This window comes from Canis lupus, chromosome 29 (assembly GCF_011100685.1).
Source record: "Canis lupus familiaris isolate Mischka breed German Shepherd chromosome 29, alternate assembly UU_Cfam_GSD_1.0, whole genome shotgun sequence".
Lineage (NCBI taxonomy): Eukaryota > Metazoa > Chordata > Mammalia > Carnivora > Canidae > Canis > Canis lupus.
This window is the reverse complement of record NC_049250.1, coordinates 33,299,584-33,313,553: the sequence shown is the minus strand read 5'-3', so window position 1 is coordinate 33,313,553 and position 13,970 is coordinate 33,299,584. Positions and strand designations below refer to the sequence as shown.

General features: G+C 37.8%; 1 protein-coding gene across 6 annotated transcripts in view; it reads left to right on the top strand.

Moving 5' to 3' along the window:
• Positions 1-13,970, top strand: part of RMDN1 (regulator of microtubule dynamics 1) — a 61,651-nt gene that overhangs the window by 15,868 nt on the left and 31,813 nt on the right. For all 6 annotated transcript variants that reach the window (XR_005381184.1, XM_038579680.1, XM_038579679.1 and 3 more), the window contains exon 2: positions 11,794-11,911. Coding sequence is in view for 5 of the 6 variants with exons in the window: in XM_038579679.1 (XP_038435607.1) it covers positions 11,794-11,911 (118 nt within the window). In the remaining variant the exon portion in view is untranslated. The remainder of the gene's footprint in view (positions 1-11,793; positions 11,912-13,970) is intronic.

Sequence of the window (13,970 nt, the reverse complement as noted above, 5' to 3'; positions counted from 1 at the left end):
TTTAGTTGGTTGTTGGTTGTTCCCTTTGCTGTGCAGAAGTTTTATATTTTGATGCAGTCTCAATAGTTTATTTTTGCTTTTGTTTCCCTTGCCTCAGGAGATATATCAGGAAAAATGATGTTATGGCTGATGTCAGAGAAATAGCTGCCTGTGCTCTCTTCTAAGATTTTTATGGTTTCAGGTCTCACATTTAGGTCCTTAGTCCATTTTGAGTTTATTTTTTCGAATGGTGCAAGAAAATGGTCCAGTTTCATTCTTTGCATCTATTGAAATGATCATATGGTTTTTGTCCTTTCTCTTATTGATGGATGTATCATGTTGGTTGATTTGCAAATATTGAACAGCCCTTGCATCCCTGGAATACATTTCACTTGATTGCGGTGAATGATTTTTTTTTTTAATGTATTTTGTATTTGGATTGCTAATGTTTGTTGAGGATTTTTGCATCGATGTTCACCAGAAATATTAGCCTGGAGTTTTCTTTGGTGGTGTGTTTATCTAGTTTTGGTATCAGGGTAATAACGCTGGCCTCATGGAATGAATGTGGAAGTTTTCCTTTTATTTTTTGGAAAAGTTTGAGAAAAATATGTGGTAACTCTTCTCTAAATGTTGGGTAGAATTCACCAATGATGCCATCTGGTCTTGGACTCTTTTATTTTGAAAGTTTTTTGATTAGTACTTCAGTTTCATTGCTGGTAATTCATCTGTTTAAATTTCATCCTAATTCAGTTTTGGGAGATTATATCCGTTTCTTCTGGGTTGTCCAGTTTGTTGGCATGTGACTTTTCATAATCTTTTATAATCCTTTGTATTTCTAGGATGTCAGTTATTTCTCCTCTTTCATTTTTTAAAAAAATATTTTATTATTTATTTTATTTTATTTTATTTATTTTATATTAATTTATTTTATTTTTATGATAGTCACAGAGAGAGAGAGAGAGGCGCAGAGACACAGGCAGAGGGAGAAGCAGGCTCCATGCACCGGGAGCCCGATGTGGGATTCGATCCCGGGTCTCCAGGATCGCGCCCTGGGCCAAAGGCAGGCGCCAAACCGCTGCGCCATCCAGGGATCCCAAAAAATATTTTATTTATTTATTTATGAGAGACAGAGAGAGGCAGAGACACAGGCAGAGGGAGAAGCAGGCTTTTTGCAGGGAGCCAGATGTGGGACTCGATCCCGGGACTCCAGTATTACACTATGTGCCGAAGGCAGGCACTCAACCCCTTAGCCACACAGGCGTCACATCTCCTCTTTCATTTCTGATTTTGTTTATTTGACTCCTTTCTCTCTTTTGATGAGTCTGGCTAAAGGTTTATCAATTTTGTTGAACTTTGAAAGAAGCAGCTCCTGGTTTCATTGATTTATTTATTTATTTATTTATTTATTTATTTTTTTAGTTTCAATATAATTTATTTCTGCTCTGCTTATTCTTTCCTTCCTTCTGAATTTGTTTTTTTTGTTGTTGTTGTTGTTGCTGCTGTTGTTCTTGTTTTTCTATCTCCTTTAGATGTAAGGTTAGGTTGCTTCCTTGAGCTTTTTCATACTTTTTGTGGTAAGTCTGTATTGCCATAAACTTCTTCTTAGAATTGCTTTTGCTGCAATCCAAAGATTTTGGACTGTTGTGTTTTCATTTTCATTTGTCTCCACGTGTTTTTAAAAATTTTTCTTTGATTCCCTGGTTGACCCATTCATTGTTTAGTAACATATTATTTTACCTTCACATATTTGTGCTCTTTCCAGAATTATTTGTTTATTTTTGTGGTTGTTTTCTAGTTTCATAACATTGTGGTCAGAAAAGATGCATGGTGTAACTTTGATATTTTTGAAATTTGTTGAGACTTATTTTGTCGCCTAACGTGATCTGTTCTGGATAATGTTTCGTGTGCCCTTGAAAATAATCTGTATTCTGCTGTTTTAGGATGGAATGTTCTAGATAGATCTGTCAAATCTATCTAGTCTAGTATGCCATTCAAAGCCACTGTTTTCATGTTGATTTTCTGTTCGGATAATCTGTCCATTGACATTAGTGGGGTGTTAAAGTCTCCTACCATTATTGCATTACCATCAATTAGTACCTTTATATATATATATATTTTTAAAGATTCTATTTATTTGACAAAGCACATGCACAAGGAGGGGAAGCAGCAGACAGAGGGAGAGGGAGAAGCAGGCTCCCCATGGAGTGGGGAGCCCCATAGAGAGCCTGATCCCAGAACCCTGGAATCATGACCTGAACCAAAGGCAGGTGCTTAACTGATTGAGTTACTCAGGTGCCTCAGTTCCTTTATACTTTTATTAACTGTTTTTATGTACTTGGGTGTTCCCATGGTGCATAAATATTTACAGCTATGTCTTGTTGGATTGTCCCTACTGATTATATGGTGTCCATCTTTGTTTCTAGTTATAGTCTTTGTTTTAGTCAATTTTGTTTGATAGATGTATTCCTACCCCAGCTTTCTTTTAACATGCATTTGCCCAATTCGTGTTTTCTCCATCCTCTCACTTTAAATCTGCATGTGTCTTTAGGTCCGAAATGTGTCCTTTATAGGCAGCATGTAGATGGGTCTTGTTTTTTTTTATCCATTCTGTCATTCTGTGTCTTTAGATTGGAGTGTTTAGGCCATTTACACTTTTGATTATTGGTAGGCATGTATTTGTTGCCATTCTGTTACTTGTTTTGTGATTCCTTTTGTAGTTTTTCCCTGATCCTTTCTTCTCTTGCTGTCTTTTTTCATGGTTTCTGTGTTATATTTGGATTTCTTTCTATTTTGCATTTCACTGGTTTTTGATTTGTGTTTATCATTGGGTTTGTATATTACATCATCTGTTTACAGAAGTCTAAGTTGATGGTCGTGTGAGGTTGAACCCATTCTTTACTTCTCTTGCCACATTTTAGGTATATGGCATCTTAATTTAGTTCCTTTAATTTTGTGAGTCCCTTGACTGATTTTTACAGATATATGTATTTTAACTACTTTTGGGCTTCTTACTTACTCATTGTCTTTTCACTCCCAGCTCCCTTTAACATTCCCTGTAGGGCTGGTTTAGTGGTCATGAACTCCTTTAGCTTTTGTATAGGAAACTTTTCTATCTTCTTGTATTCTGAATGATAGCCTTACTAGATAGAGTGTTCTAGGTTGCATATTTGCCCTGTTGAGCGCTAACTCTTTTTCAAGCAAAACAGTTTTCACAGTGTTGTTATGGTTGCTGGGGTAATAGGAAGAGATAAACTGCATTATTTTATATATTTTTTAAATTAATATTTGTATAAGGGATTGCTGAAATGAAGCTTCCTGTTACTGAGATGGATGGAATCAGTCATTCCAAGAACTATAAGCCCAAAGCTACTGTAGAAACAAATATTTACTTCTTTAAATGTTTCTTGGTATGGATGCTTCGGTGGCTCAGCGATTGCGCATCTGCCTTTGACTCAGGGCATGATCCTGGGGTTCCAGATCGAGTCCTGCATCAGGCTCCTTGTGGGGAGCCTTCTTCTCCCTCTGCCTATGTCTCTGCCTCTCTCTGTGTGTCTCTCATGAATAAATGAGATAAATAAATAAATAAATAAATAAATAAATAAATAAATAAATAATATTAAATGAGATAAGTAAATAATCTTTAAAAAAACCTGTTTCTTGGCAGCCTCTTCATAATGTGAGATTGTTCCCAAGATTGTGTGATTATTTTTTTTTCTCTCTTCCCCCTCCTCCCCCTCTTATTTCCAGTGTGGGCAATACTAGAGAACCTATAGCATCTTCCCATTCCCATGTGGAACAGGAAACCCACATACTAATTAATCTTCAATCTTTTCTTTTCTTTTCTTTTCTTTTCTTTTCTTTTCTTTTCTTTTCTTTTCTTTTCTTTTCTTTTCTTTTCTTTTCTTTTCTTATTTTATTTATTCCTGAGAGAGACACAGAGAGAGGCAGAGACACAGGCAGAGGGAGAAGCGGGCTCCTTTCAGGGAGCCCAACACGGGACTTGATCCCTGATCCCTGAGATCACGCCCTGAGCCAAAGGCAGAGACACTCGACACTGAACCACCCAGGCGTCCCAGTTTTTTTTTTTTTTCAAGCAGGCATGAATCTGATGCCTTTTTCCATGACAGAATATTTTCTTAAAAAAAGTTAGTAGTCTACTTTAAGTTCAGAGCCACTTGAGGTAGAATGTATTCTAAAGCTTTTTATTTTATTTTTTTAAGATTTTATTTATTTATTTATGAGTGACAGAGAGAGGGAGGTGGGGGCAGAGACACAGGCAGAGGGAGAAGCAGGCTTCATGCAGGGAGCCCGACATGGGACTTGATCCTGGGTCTCCAGGATCACACCCTGGGCTGCAGGCAGCACCAAACTGCTGCGCCACCGGGGCTGCCCTCTAAAGCTTTTTAAAGTTTATTTCTTTATTGAAGTAATTTGTACACCCAATGTGGGGCTTGAACTCATGACCCCAAGATCAAGAGTCCCATGCTTCTCTGACTGAGTCAGCCAGGCACCCTTAGAGTTCATTCTAAAGTTTTATATTTTTACACTCCCTTCCACTATTTGTGTTTTTAATGTTATGATTTATTTCTTTTTATTTTATCTATGCATTCACAGATTATTGAACTTATAATTATTTTTACTTTCATGCTTTAACCTTCTTACTAGCTTTGTAAATGATAAACCCAGCACCTTTGTGTCATTAGCTTATTCTGGATTTTACTATATTTGCCTTTACTAATGAGATTTATACAGTTGACCCTTGAACGATGCAGGAGTTAGGGGCAGCAACTTCCCCATGCAGATGAAAATCTGCATATAACTTTGACTGTACGAAAACTTGATTACTACTAGCTTATTAGGAAGCCTTAATGATAATATAAAGGATTGATTACCATATAATTTGTATATGTTCTTATAATTCTTATAAGTTTCTTATATTCTTACTATATTCTTTTTTTTAAATTTTTTTAATTTATTTATGATAGCCACAGAGAGAGAGAGAGAGAGAGGCAGAGACATGGGCAGAGGGAGAAGCAGGCTCCATGCACCGGGAGCCCGATGTGGGATTCGATCCCGGGTCTCCAGGATCGCACCCTGGGCCAAAGGCAGGCGCCAAACCACTGCGCCACCCAGGCATCCCTATTCTTACTATATTCTTAAAGTAAGCTGGAGGAAAGAGAATGTTATTAAGGAAATTATAAAGAAGAGAAAACATTGCTGCCTGGGTGGCTCAGTTGAGTGTCTGAATCTTGATTTTGGCTTAGGTCATGATCTTGAGGTTGTGAGATCGAGTCCTGTGTTTGGCTCCATACTCAGAGGGAGTCTGAGATTCTCTTTTCCTCTCCCTTTGCCCCTCCCTCCATTCCAGCACTAGCATCTATGTGGTCTGTCTCTTGAAATAAGTAAATCTTTTAAAATATATATATTTGTGGTACCATACTGTAAAAAAAATGTGAGTATAGGGATGCCTGGTTGGCTCAGTGGTTGAGTGTCTGCCTTTGGCTCAGGTCATGATCCTGAGGTCAGGCTCCCTGATGGGCAGGGAGACTACTTCTCGCTTGCCTCTATTTCTGCCTCTCTCTGTGTGTCTCACATGAATAAATAAAATCTTTAAAAGAAAAAAAAGTGAGTATAAGAGGACCCATACAGTTGAAACCTATGTTGTTCAAGAATCAGTTGTACTCTCATGTTTTCCTGTTACTAATTAGCACCCTTTTTTTTCAGATTAAAGAAATTTTAAGATTTCCTGTAAGGCTGGTCTTGTGATGAACTTAACTTTGGTTTTGCTTCTCTGGAAAACTCTTTATCTCTCCTTCAATTCTGAAGGTCACCTTTGCTGGGTAGAGTATTCTTGGTTGGCATTTTTTTTTTCTCCTAGCACTTTGAATACATAGTGCCACTTTCTTCTGGCTTACAGTTTCTTCTGAAATAGTGTTTGCATTCTTGTGTGTAGGGGTTTCCTTTGTATGTAACAAGTTGCTTTCTTCTTGCCATTTTTAAGATTTGTAAATTATAATGTGTTTAACTGTGATCTCTTTGGGCTCATCTTACTTGTAACTTTCTTGATCTGGTTATCTGTTTCCTTCCCCAGGTTAGTGACATTTTCAGCTTTTCTATTTTCAGGTAAGTTTTCTATCCCTTTCTCTTCTCCTTCTGGGATACCTGTAATATGAATTTTGGTCTACTTGGTGTTGTCTCATACGTCTCTTAAGCTGTCTTCACTCTTTTTCATTTCTTTTTGCTTTTTTGCTGTGCTGATTGGATGAGTTCCACTGCCCTGTCTTGGAGCTCATGTATGCCTTTGTTCCACTGCATCATCTAGTCTGCTGTTGAATCCCTCACTTATAATTTTCAGTGCAGTTATTGTATTCTTCAGCACTGTGACTTCTGTTTGGTACTTTCTTGTATTTTATGTCTCTTTTTCAAAATTTTTCACTTTCTTCATTCTTCTTCTTAGCTTGGTAAGCATTCTAAGACCATTATTTTGGACTCTTAGGTAATTCACTTATTTCTGTTTCATAAAGATCTTTTTCTGAGGTTCTATCTTGATCTTTTATTTGTAGCATAATTCCTCTTTTTTTTTTTCTTGACTCTTTTGAGGTTTTTATATGCATTAGTGAAAACAGCTATCTCTCATTCTTGAAGGAATGGCTTCTCTAGGAGAGGAGTCTTATTATGCTCAACCCTGTCTTAGCTCTTGGCTTTGTCTCAGACCTTTGTGATTGTCCAAGCAGCTTTATTTCGTAATGGCTCCCAGTAGGTGAGGGTGTGCCAAGACCAGTCAGTGTCCTAAGGGGGACAAGGATCTCAGTCAGTACTTCTATCCAGACTGATTAGAAGCCAGACGCTTAGGCAGCAGGTTTTAAAATATGCAAATATTCCTTTTTCAGGGGAAGACTGGGGAGTTGGGCGTTCTCTCTGATCCCTTCGCATTGAACCCTGAGGTGACAGCCTGTTAAGAACTGTACCTTTGTGTACTACCATTCCGTTGAACCCATGAACACAAGGCCTGCCGACCCCCAGGCTATTGCAGGATGTTTGCTCTGTGTTGCAGCCACAGAAGCCAGTGAACCAGATGCCTACACAAGCTGGTTTCTTCAAGACACTGACAGATGGGGCCTGGAGCACAGCAGAGGGAAAGAGTGATGATTGCACCCATCCCCTGTGTTTTCTGGAGAGAATTATTGTAGGCACCTAGATGTGTGTTAAATTAAATGCTTGCCCCTCTGGCTGAAGTTTTAAGATAAGTGAATGAGCCTCTTTCACAGAAAGTGTGGGCACTTCTTAATTGGTTGCCTCTGTGCTGGGCTTTGGGGTGAGTGAATCTGCACAAACACTTTAAGAACTGATTTTGGATTCCCTGTAGCCTTGTAGGCCTCATAGACATGGGCCCCAATTATTTCTGACCCACATGTTTGGAGGCTTGTCTTTTGGGTGCCGTTCTTAAAAGTTGGGGTGCCTGAGGTGGGGTTCAAATGCTTCTCTCCTGGGGTACCTGGGTGGCTCAGTTGGTTAGGCATCTGACTCTTAATCTTAGCTCAGGTCTTGACTCAGGGTCATGAGCGCCACTGGGCCAGGAGCCTACTGGAAAAAAACGCACACAAAAACCCTTCACTCTTCAAGAGAAGCTTGGGGTTTTGAATTCCCTCCTGATTGTGGGTCACCATACCACAGGTGGGGTTTACACCAAGATTTTGTCTCAGTTCTATTCATTTTGCTGTGTGTTTTTTTTTTTTTTTCCCCTGTTGGTGTAATGTGAAGGAATCATTCAGCTAGTTTTGGGGTTTCTTTTAGAGGAAATTGTTTGGCATATAGCTATAGATTTGGTGTGTCCATGAGAAGTGTGTTCAGGATCCTCCCACATTGCCATCTTGAACCAGATCCATTAGAGGCCATTTTAGAGGCTGCTTACCACAACCATAAGATTCAGAAAAACTTATAAACAATGTTAAGTATTTCTGATTTTATTCTAAAGATTACAGGAAAACTTGGAAAAGTGTTTTTTTCCTAAGCTTTTTTAATATGAGAGAGTGAGAGAATGAGCAGGGGGGAGGATCAGAGGGTGAGGGAGAAGCAGCTCTCTGCTGAGCAACGAGTCTAATGAAAGGCTCGATCCCAGGACCCTGAGATCATGATCTGAGCCGAAGGCAGATGCTTAAGGGATTGAGCCACCCAGGTACCTCGAAAACATGAAAAAGTTTTAAACAGGGAAATCATTTTATCAGATTTATGTTAAAAAAATAACTTTGGGGTCAAGAATGGATAGATTATAGAGTGGATGCTATTGACCAGATAAGCAGTGATCGGAATAGCACCGTAAAAAAATGTGAAATGAAAATATTTATGAATATAAGTGGATGCATTTAAAGTATTAAGGATGTAAACTGGGACGCCTGGGTGGCTCAGCAGTTGAGCGTCTGCCTTCAGCTCAGGTCATGATCCCTGGGTCCTGGGATAAAGTCCCACATCAGGCTCCCTGGGGAGTCTCCTTCTCCCTCTGCCTATGTCTCTGCCTTTCTCTCCGTGGCTCTGAGTAAGTAAATAAAATCTTTAAAATATAAATATTGTAACTGATAACATGGTAGAGGTTGAAAGTACTTTATAGCAAGACTAGAAGAAGGCCTAGTACTTACTGTGGATGAATTCTAACATTTAAGAAGAGAAGGAACTAACAGGGAATTAGAAGGAAAACTAGGAGATGGTAGGGACACATTCCTTTCCATTTAATGATGAGTTTGTATTTTGGAATTCCTTCTGGCTTGAACTTAGTATTATCAGTGTTGAACAAAAGGCCTAAGAGATAGCTTACTTCTTTGGTTTAACAAATATTTTTTGAGAATTCATTGTTGTAGAGTATTGGAGGTGCAAAGTAAAGCGACTCATTCTAGCTCTCTTGGACAGTTTCTTTTTTTTTTTTAATTTTTATTTATTTATGATAGTCACACAGAGAGAGAGAGAGAGAGGCAGAGACACAGGCAGAGGGAGAAGCAGGCTCCATGCAACGGGAGTCCGATGTGGGATTCGATCCCGGGTCTCCAGGATCACGGCCTGGGCCAAAGGCAGGCGCCAAACCGCTGCGCCACCCAGGGATCCCTCTCTTGGACAGTTTCACAAGTTAATATTCTTTAAAGGTCACTGAGTCCTGAGTCTTTCAATTGATTTTTTTAGTTCCAGAAACATGATTTTTATATTTTCTGACAGATGAGCAGAAGCTGCTTTACATTAACCAAACCAGTAAGAGTTTCACCCTTACTGTCATTTTATTAATTTACAATAAGAAATATAAATGTCAGCTGCCCAACAGTGTATTTTTTCCTCTCTCAGAACGCCAGAATATTGTTTATTGAGTACATCAGCAAGGAAGTTGAACACTGTGAATGTGTAATTTCTCAAGGTAAAATAGTCTGTGCAAACTTTTCTTTTTTTTCTTAAATTTTTTTAAGTATTTTTTTTTTATTTTATTTTTATTTTTTTTTATTTATGATAGTCACAGAGAGAGAGAGGCAGAGACACAGGCAGAGGGAGAAGCAGGCTCCATGCACCGGGAGCCCGATGTGGGATTCGATCCCGGGTCTCCAGGATCGCACCCTGGGCCAAAGGCAGGCGCCAAACCGCTGCGCCACCCAGGGATCCCAAATTTTTTTATTTATTCATAAGAGACAGAGAGAGAGAGGCAGAGACAGGCAGAGAGAGAAGCAGGCTCCCTGCAGGGCGCCCGATGTGGCAACTGGATCCTAGAACTCCAGGATCATGCCCTGAGCTGAAGGCAGAAGCTTAAACGCTGAGCCACCTAGGCATCCCAATGTGCAAACTTTTTTACCATGTGATGTGGCCATAAGTCAGGAGACTTATGAAATCTTAGTCTTTTTCTTGTTTACTTGTTTTTCTTGTTCACTGTTTACCTGCACCCCTGTACCCTCTGCCCTTAACCCCGTATTGCTGCTTCTTGGTAATGTGAATACACTAAAAAAAATGTTAAAGTTATGACTATGTCAGACTCAGTTTTCGTACTTTGCTGTTGGTTTGTTTTGAATCCACTTGTATGGAGTATCTTGAATATTCATGCCCAAGGAAGTAAATAAAGCATTCAGCAAATTGGAATATGTTGGATTCCTCATTCTTTTCCTAGATCCTTATGAGAAGTTAAATATGGGTCAGATGTGAGTCTTGAGAGAGAATTGAGAATGGGTACAAGGTTATTTGTTTTTTTAACTTAAACAACTAGAAGAATAGAGTTGGGAAAATTGTGAGGTTGGAAAATTTGAGGGAAACAGTAGCTGTTTTGGCTAATAAATATGAGAGGCCTGTTGTACTTCATGTAGAGATGGTGATTAAGCTGTTGGATATCTTTGGATATATGATTCTGAAGTTGAGAGGAGTCATACAGGCTTCATATTAAATTTATGTGTTTTTGGCACATTGATAGTATTTAAAGAAATGAGATCACCAAAATGGTACAAGTAGAGAAAAGGTCTGGGATGAAGGCCAAAACACATCTGGCCAGTGAGGAACCAACCAAAGAAAAGGAGCAGTTGTTGAAATCGGAGAAAATAAATGATAGTACTGTTCCAAAAGCCAAGTGAAAAGTGTTTCAAGAGTGAGAGAACACAGCAAGTGCTGAGGAAAGGGGCAGGGTGAATTGCAAAGGAGCATGGGGAAAAGGGGGAAGGGGCTTGCAGGTATCTTTGTGGTGATAGTGATGGTTACATGGGTTCATATGCATGCCTTAATGAATTTTACATGCTATGTATGTGCAATTTATAGTATGTCACTTTTGTCTCAATAAAACTTTAAAAGAAATTAACCATCTATTCATAATTTTAAAAAATAAAGAGAAAGTGATCAGCTGTCAAATATTGTCAATAGGTCAAGGAAGCTGAGAATTCAGAATTGACTATAGGAAGTAACTACATCCTTGGTAACCCTAACTAGAATACCATCAGTGGAGGTGTGGGGATAAAAGTGATTTGTGTGTGTTCAAGAGTGAATGAGAAGAGAGGAGTGGAGACAGTACAGACAACTTTTTAAAAGTTTTGCTTAAAAGACAAGTTAGAAAATGAGACTTAAGGGAGAAGTGAATTAAAGATAAAGCTCTTTGTTTTTAAGAGAAAAACAACTTAAGAGATAGTATGGCTTGTTTTTATACCAGTGGGGATGAAACAAGAGAAAAGGAGAAAATATGTAAAGAGAATAACTGTTGTAGGAAAGAATTATTGGAGTGATTTCCATATACTTCTCCTTTGCCACTGGTCTTGAGAATACTGACCATCATAATGAGAACTAATTTATAAGTTTGTTTGGATATGCTCTTTGTTTCATTCATTGTTTATTTAGAAAGCTTGGGTTTTATAAATCACTTTTGAAGATAACTTTAAATCCATGTACATTTTTAATGTGCAGTAATCACCATAACTGATATTTTTCATCTTGTCTGTTCATAAGATTAATACTTATTATATATTACTATTTCATATTTTATTTCTAAGTTATAATATGAATGTCTCCTCATAAAATGTTTATCTTACATTCAGCACTTAGTATGACTGTGATTTTTAGATAAGTTACTACTCTTAGCCTTAGCTGTTGTTAAGAATCTTTTAACAGGATATGCTTTCCCTGTAATGTAACTATGTAATGTAACTAGTTTTACTGAAGGATTTGATAAAGTAAATTTTGAGCCTCCAGTATTCTTAGGCTTGATTGTTTTGGGGGGTAGGAGAAAATCGGTGTGATTTTCTTAATGTAATTTTTGCTTGGAGTAGCTATTCCTTTGCATTTTGTGTTTGATAACTCTGACCATAATTGTTTCCATAGGTGATGGGAAATCTGGGAGCTTTCAAAAGAAGCCTTTTATTCTCAGCCTTACCTTATTTGGGTTTTGAAGCATATCGACTATTTTCCCAGGCTGCTGTGGTTCATGCCACAGCCAAAGGTAAGCCTAAGCTAAACATATGAACTACTTAGAATTACTTATGTTTGTTATATTTGTTGATAACTTTAAGTTATTTTTGAATAAGTAATGAAACTAACATAGGCTATATTCCTACTTTGCTCTATTTGTCAATGAATCTGATAATACATATCTGTGTATGTGTATATATCTGTGTGTGGATATAGCTCTGTGTGTGGATATATATCTTTGTATATGTCATTTCTTCTAGCAGCTAGAGCTCCTTCAGTGAGAAATACTCTGTTCATACTTCATAATTTTATGGGACCCTTGGGGTAGGAGTGTTTTTTAGATTTTTAAGGGGTTGAGGGATAATGGGAGAGGGTTACACCACAGAGAGTATATCTGTGCCTTATGACATAATAATTCTTTTGTTTCCTTAATTCCAAGGTAATATACTCGTCTTGATATAGTTAAGAAAGGTTCAGTTACTTTGAGGTAGAAGTATTTTATTTACAAACAAAATGCGATTTAGTACTAAATATCAAATAACAAGGGTGCCTAGGTGGCTCAGTCAGTTAAGCGTCTGTCTGCCTTTTGCTCAGGTCATGATCTCAGGTTTCTGGGATTGATGGCTTTCCAGCTCCCTGCTTAGTGAGGAGTTGCCTCTCCTTCTGCCCCTCTCTGCTGTTCGTGCTCTCTCCCACTCTCTCAAAATAAATCTTTAAAACAAAACAAAATGTCAAATTACTGATTAAAAAAGTAGAAAAACTATATCAGATTTCTTATTTGGCATTTTGGCATATTATAGATAAGTAAGTGTATATCAAGACTTGCCATATTTAAAAAAAATTTAATTATGTGTGTGTTGACAGAGCCAAAATTTCAGTATATTAGAGAAAAAATTTTAATTTTGGGGTTAAACTTTTTGTTTTTCTTAGTCCCCACCTTTCAGTCATTAAGAAGTGGCTGGAAAAAGAAGCAGAGATTTCATTTTGAGTAGATATTCTTATTAAAATTGTGATAGATGAAGAATTTGAGAATATTAGGTAAAAATTACTAGATATTAAAAAATGACATTATTGATTTCAATTTCCCATGGATATTCTTGTCTTTAAAAGAGCAGATCATTGAGAATTGCTATGTTTTTGTTTTATCTTTCCTTTTTTTTAAATGTATAATTTTTATGAAGGATAAAGTAGAAGAGTTGATTCTTTAGACTTGTCACCTAACTTCAGTTCTCACAGCAACCTTGTAAAGTAAGGACAAACTGTATTATGACACAATAATAATAAATTTTTAAAATGTATCCCTGAGATATGTGCCCAGTGGTTGTAGTTTTAATATTTTAATGTTTTTCTGTGTGTGTATGTGTGTTCCGTAACAGTGTATACATTATATAGATATTTTTTGAATGTAAACTCTACAGCCAATGTGGGCTGGAACTTAGGACCAGGAGATCCACGAGTTATTGTTTCTTGGCCTCTTGGCTAAGATCAAGTGGGAGATCCAAGAGTTGGGAACTCTAATGACTGAGCCAACTAGGGTCCATCCATTACAGTATTAACTTTTTAAAAGAAGCTCACAGTTTTAATTCTTTAAAGTTAAAGTGTGAGAGCAGAGATTAGAACTCTAACCAATTTTTTTGGTCTGTCACATTTAGTTCCAGTGTGCCTTAGCACTATTTCCTTACAGAAATGAGTGCAAAGGTGTAGGCCTCACTGAGCAACAAAATATGACACTCTGAAAGGAAAAACTGAAATTAACTTTAGCTTTCATGGTAATAGTCCATTTTTTCAAAAGTGCCTTTATTTAAAATTATTGCATATTCAGTACATTGAAAAACATTTTAAGATGCTGGACCGTTGGGGGTGGGGTGGCTGCATGAGCTGAGTGTGGTCTCACCTAGCTGCAGTAGTGAGCTGTGTGGGGTAGGGTATTGAACCTTCAACTATTTCTTTACTTTGGGATTCAAATAACTTTAATGTGGCTTTCCTCCATTCCCTTCCTTCACCTGTTGGGTGAGCAGCTATGATCTGAGGTGGGGGAGTCCTGCAGGCAAGCCAGAGGCTAGGCCCTCTAGGAGTGAATGTCTTTTGCC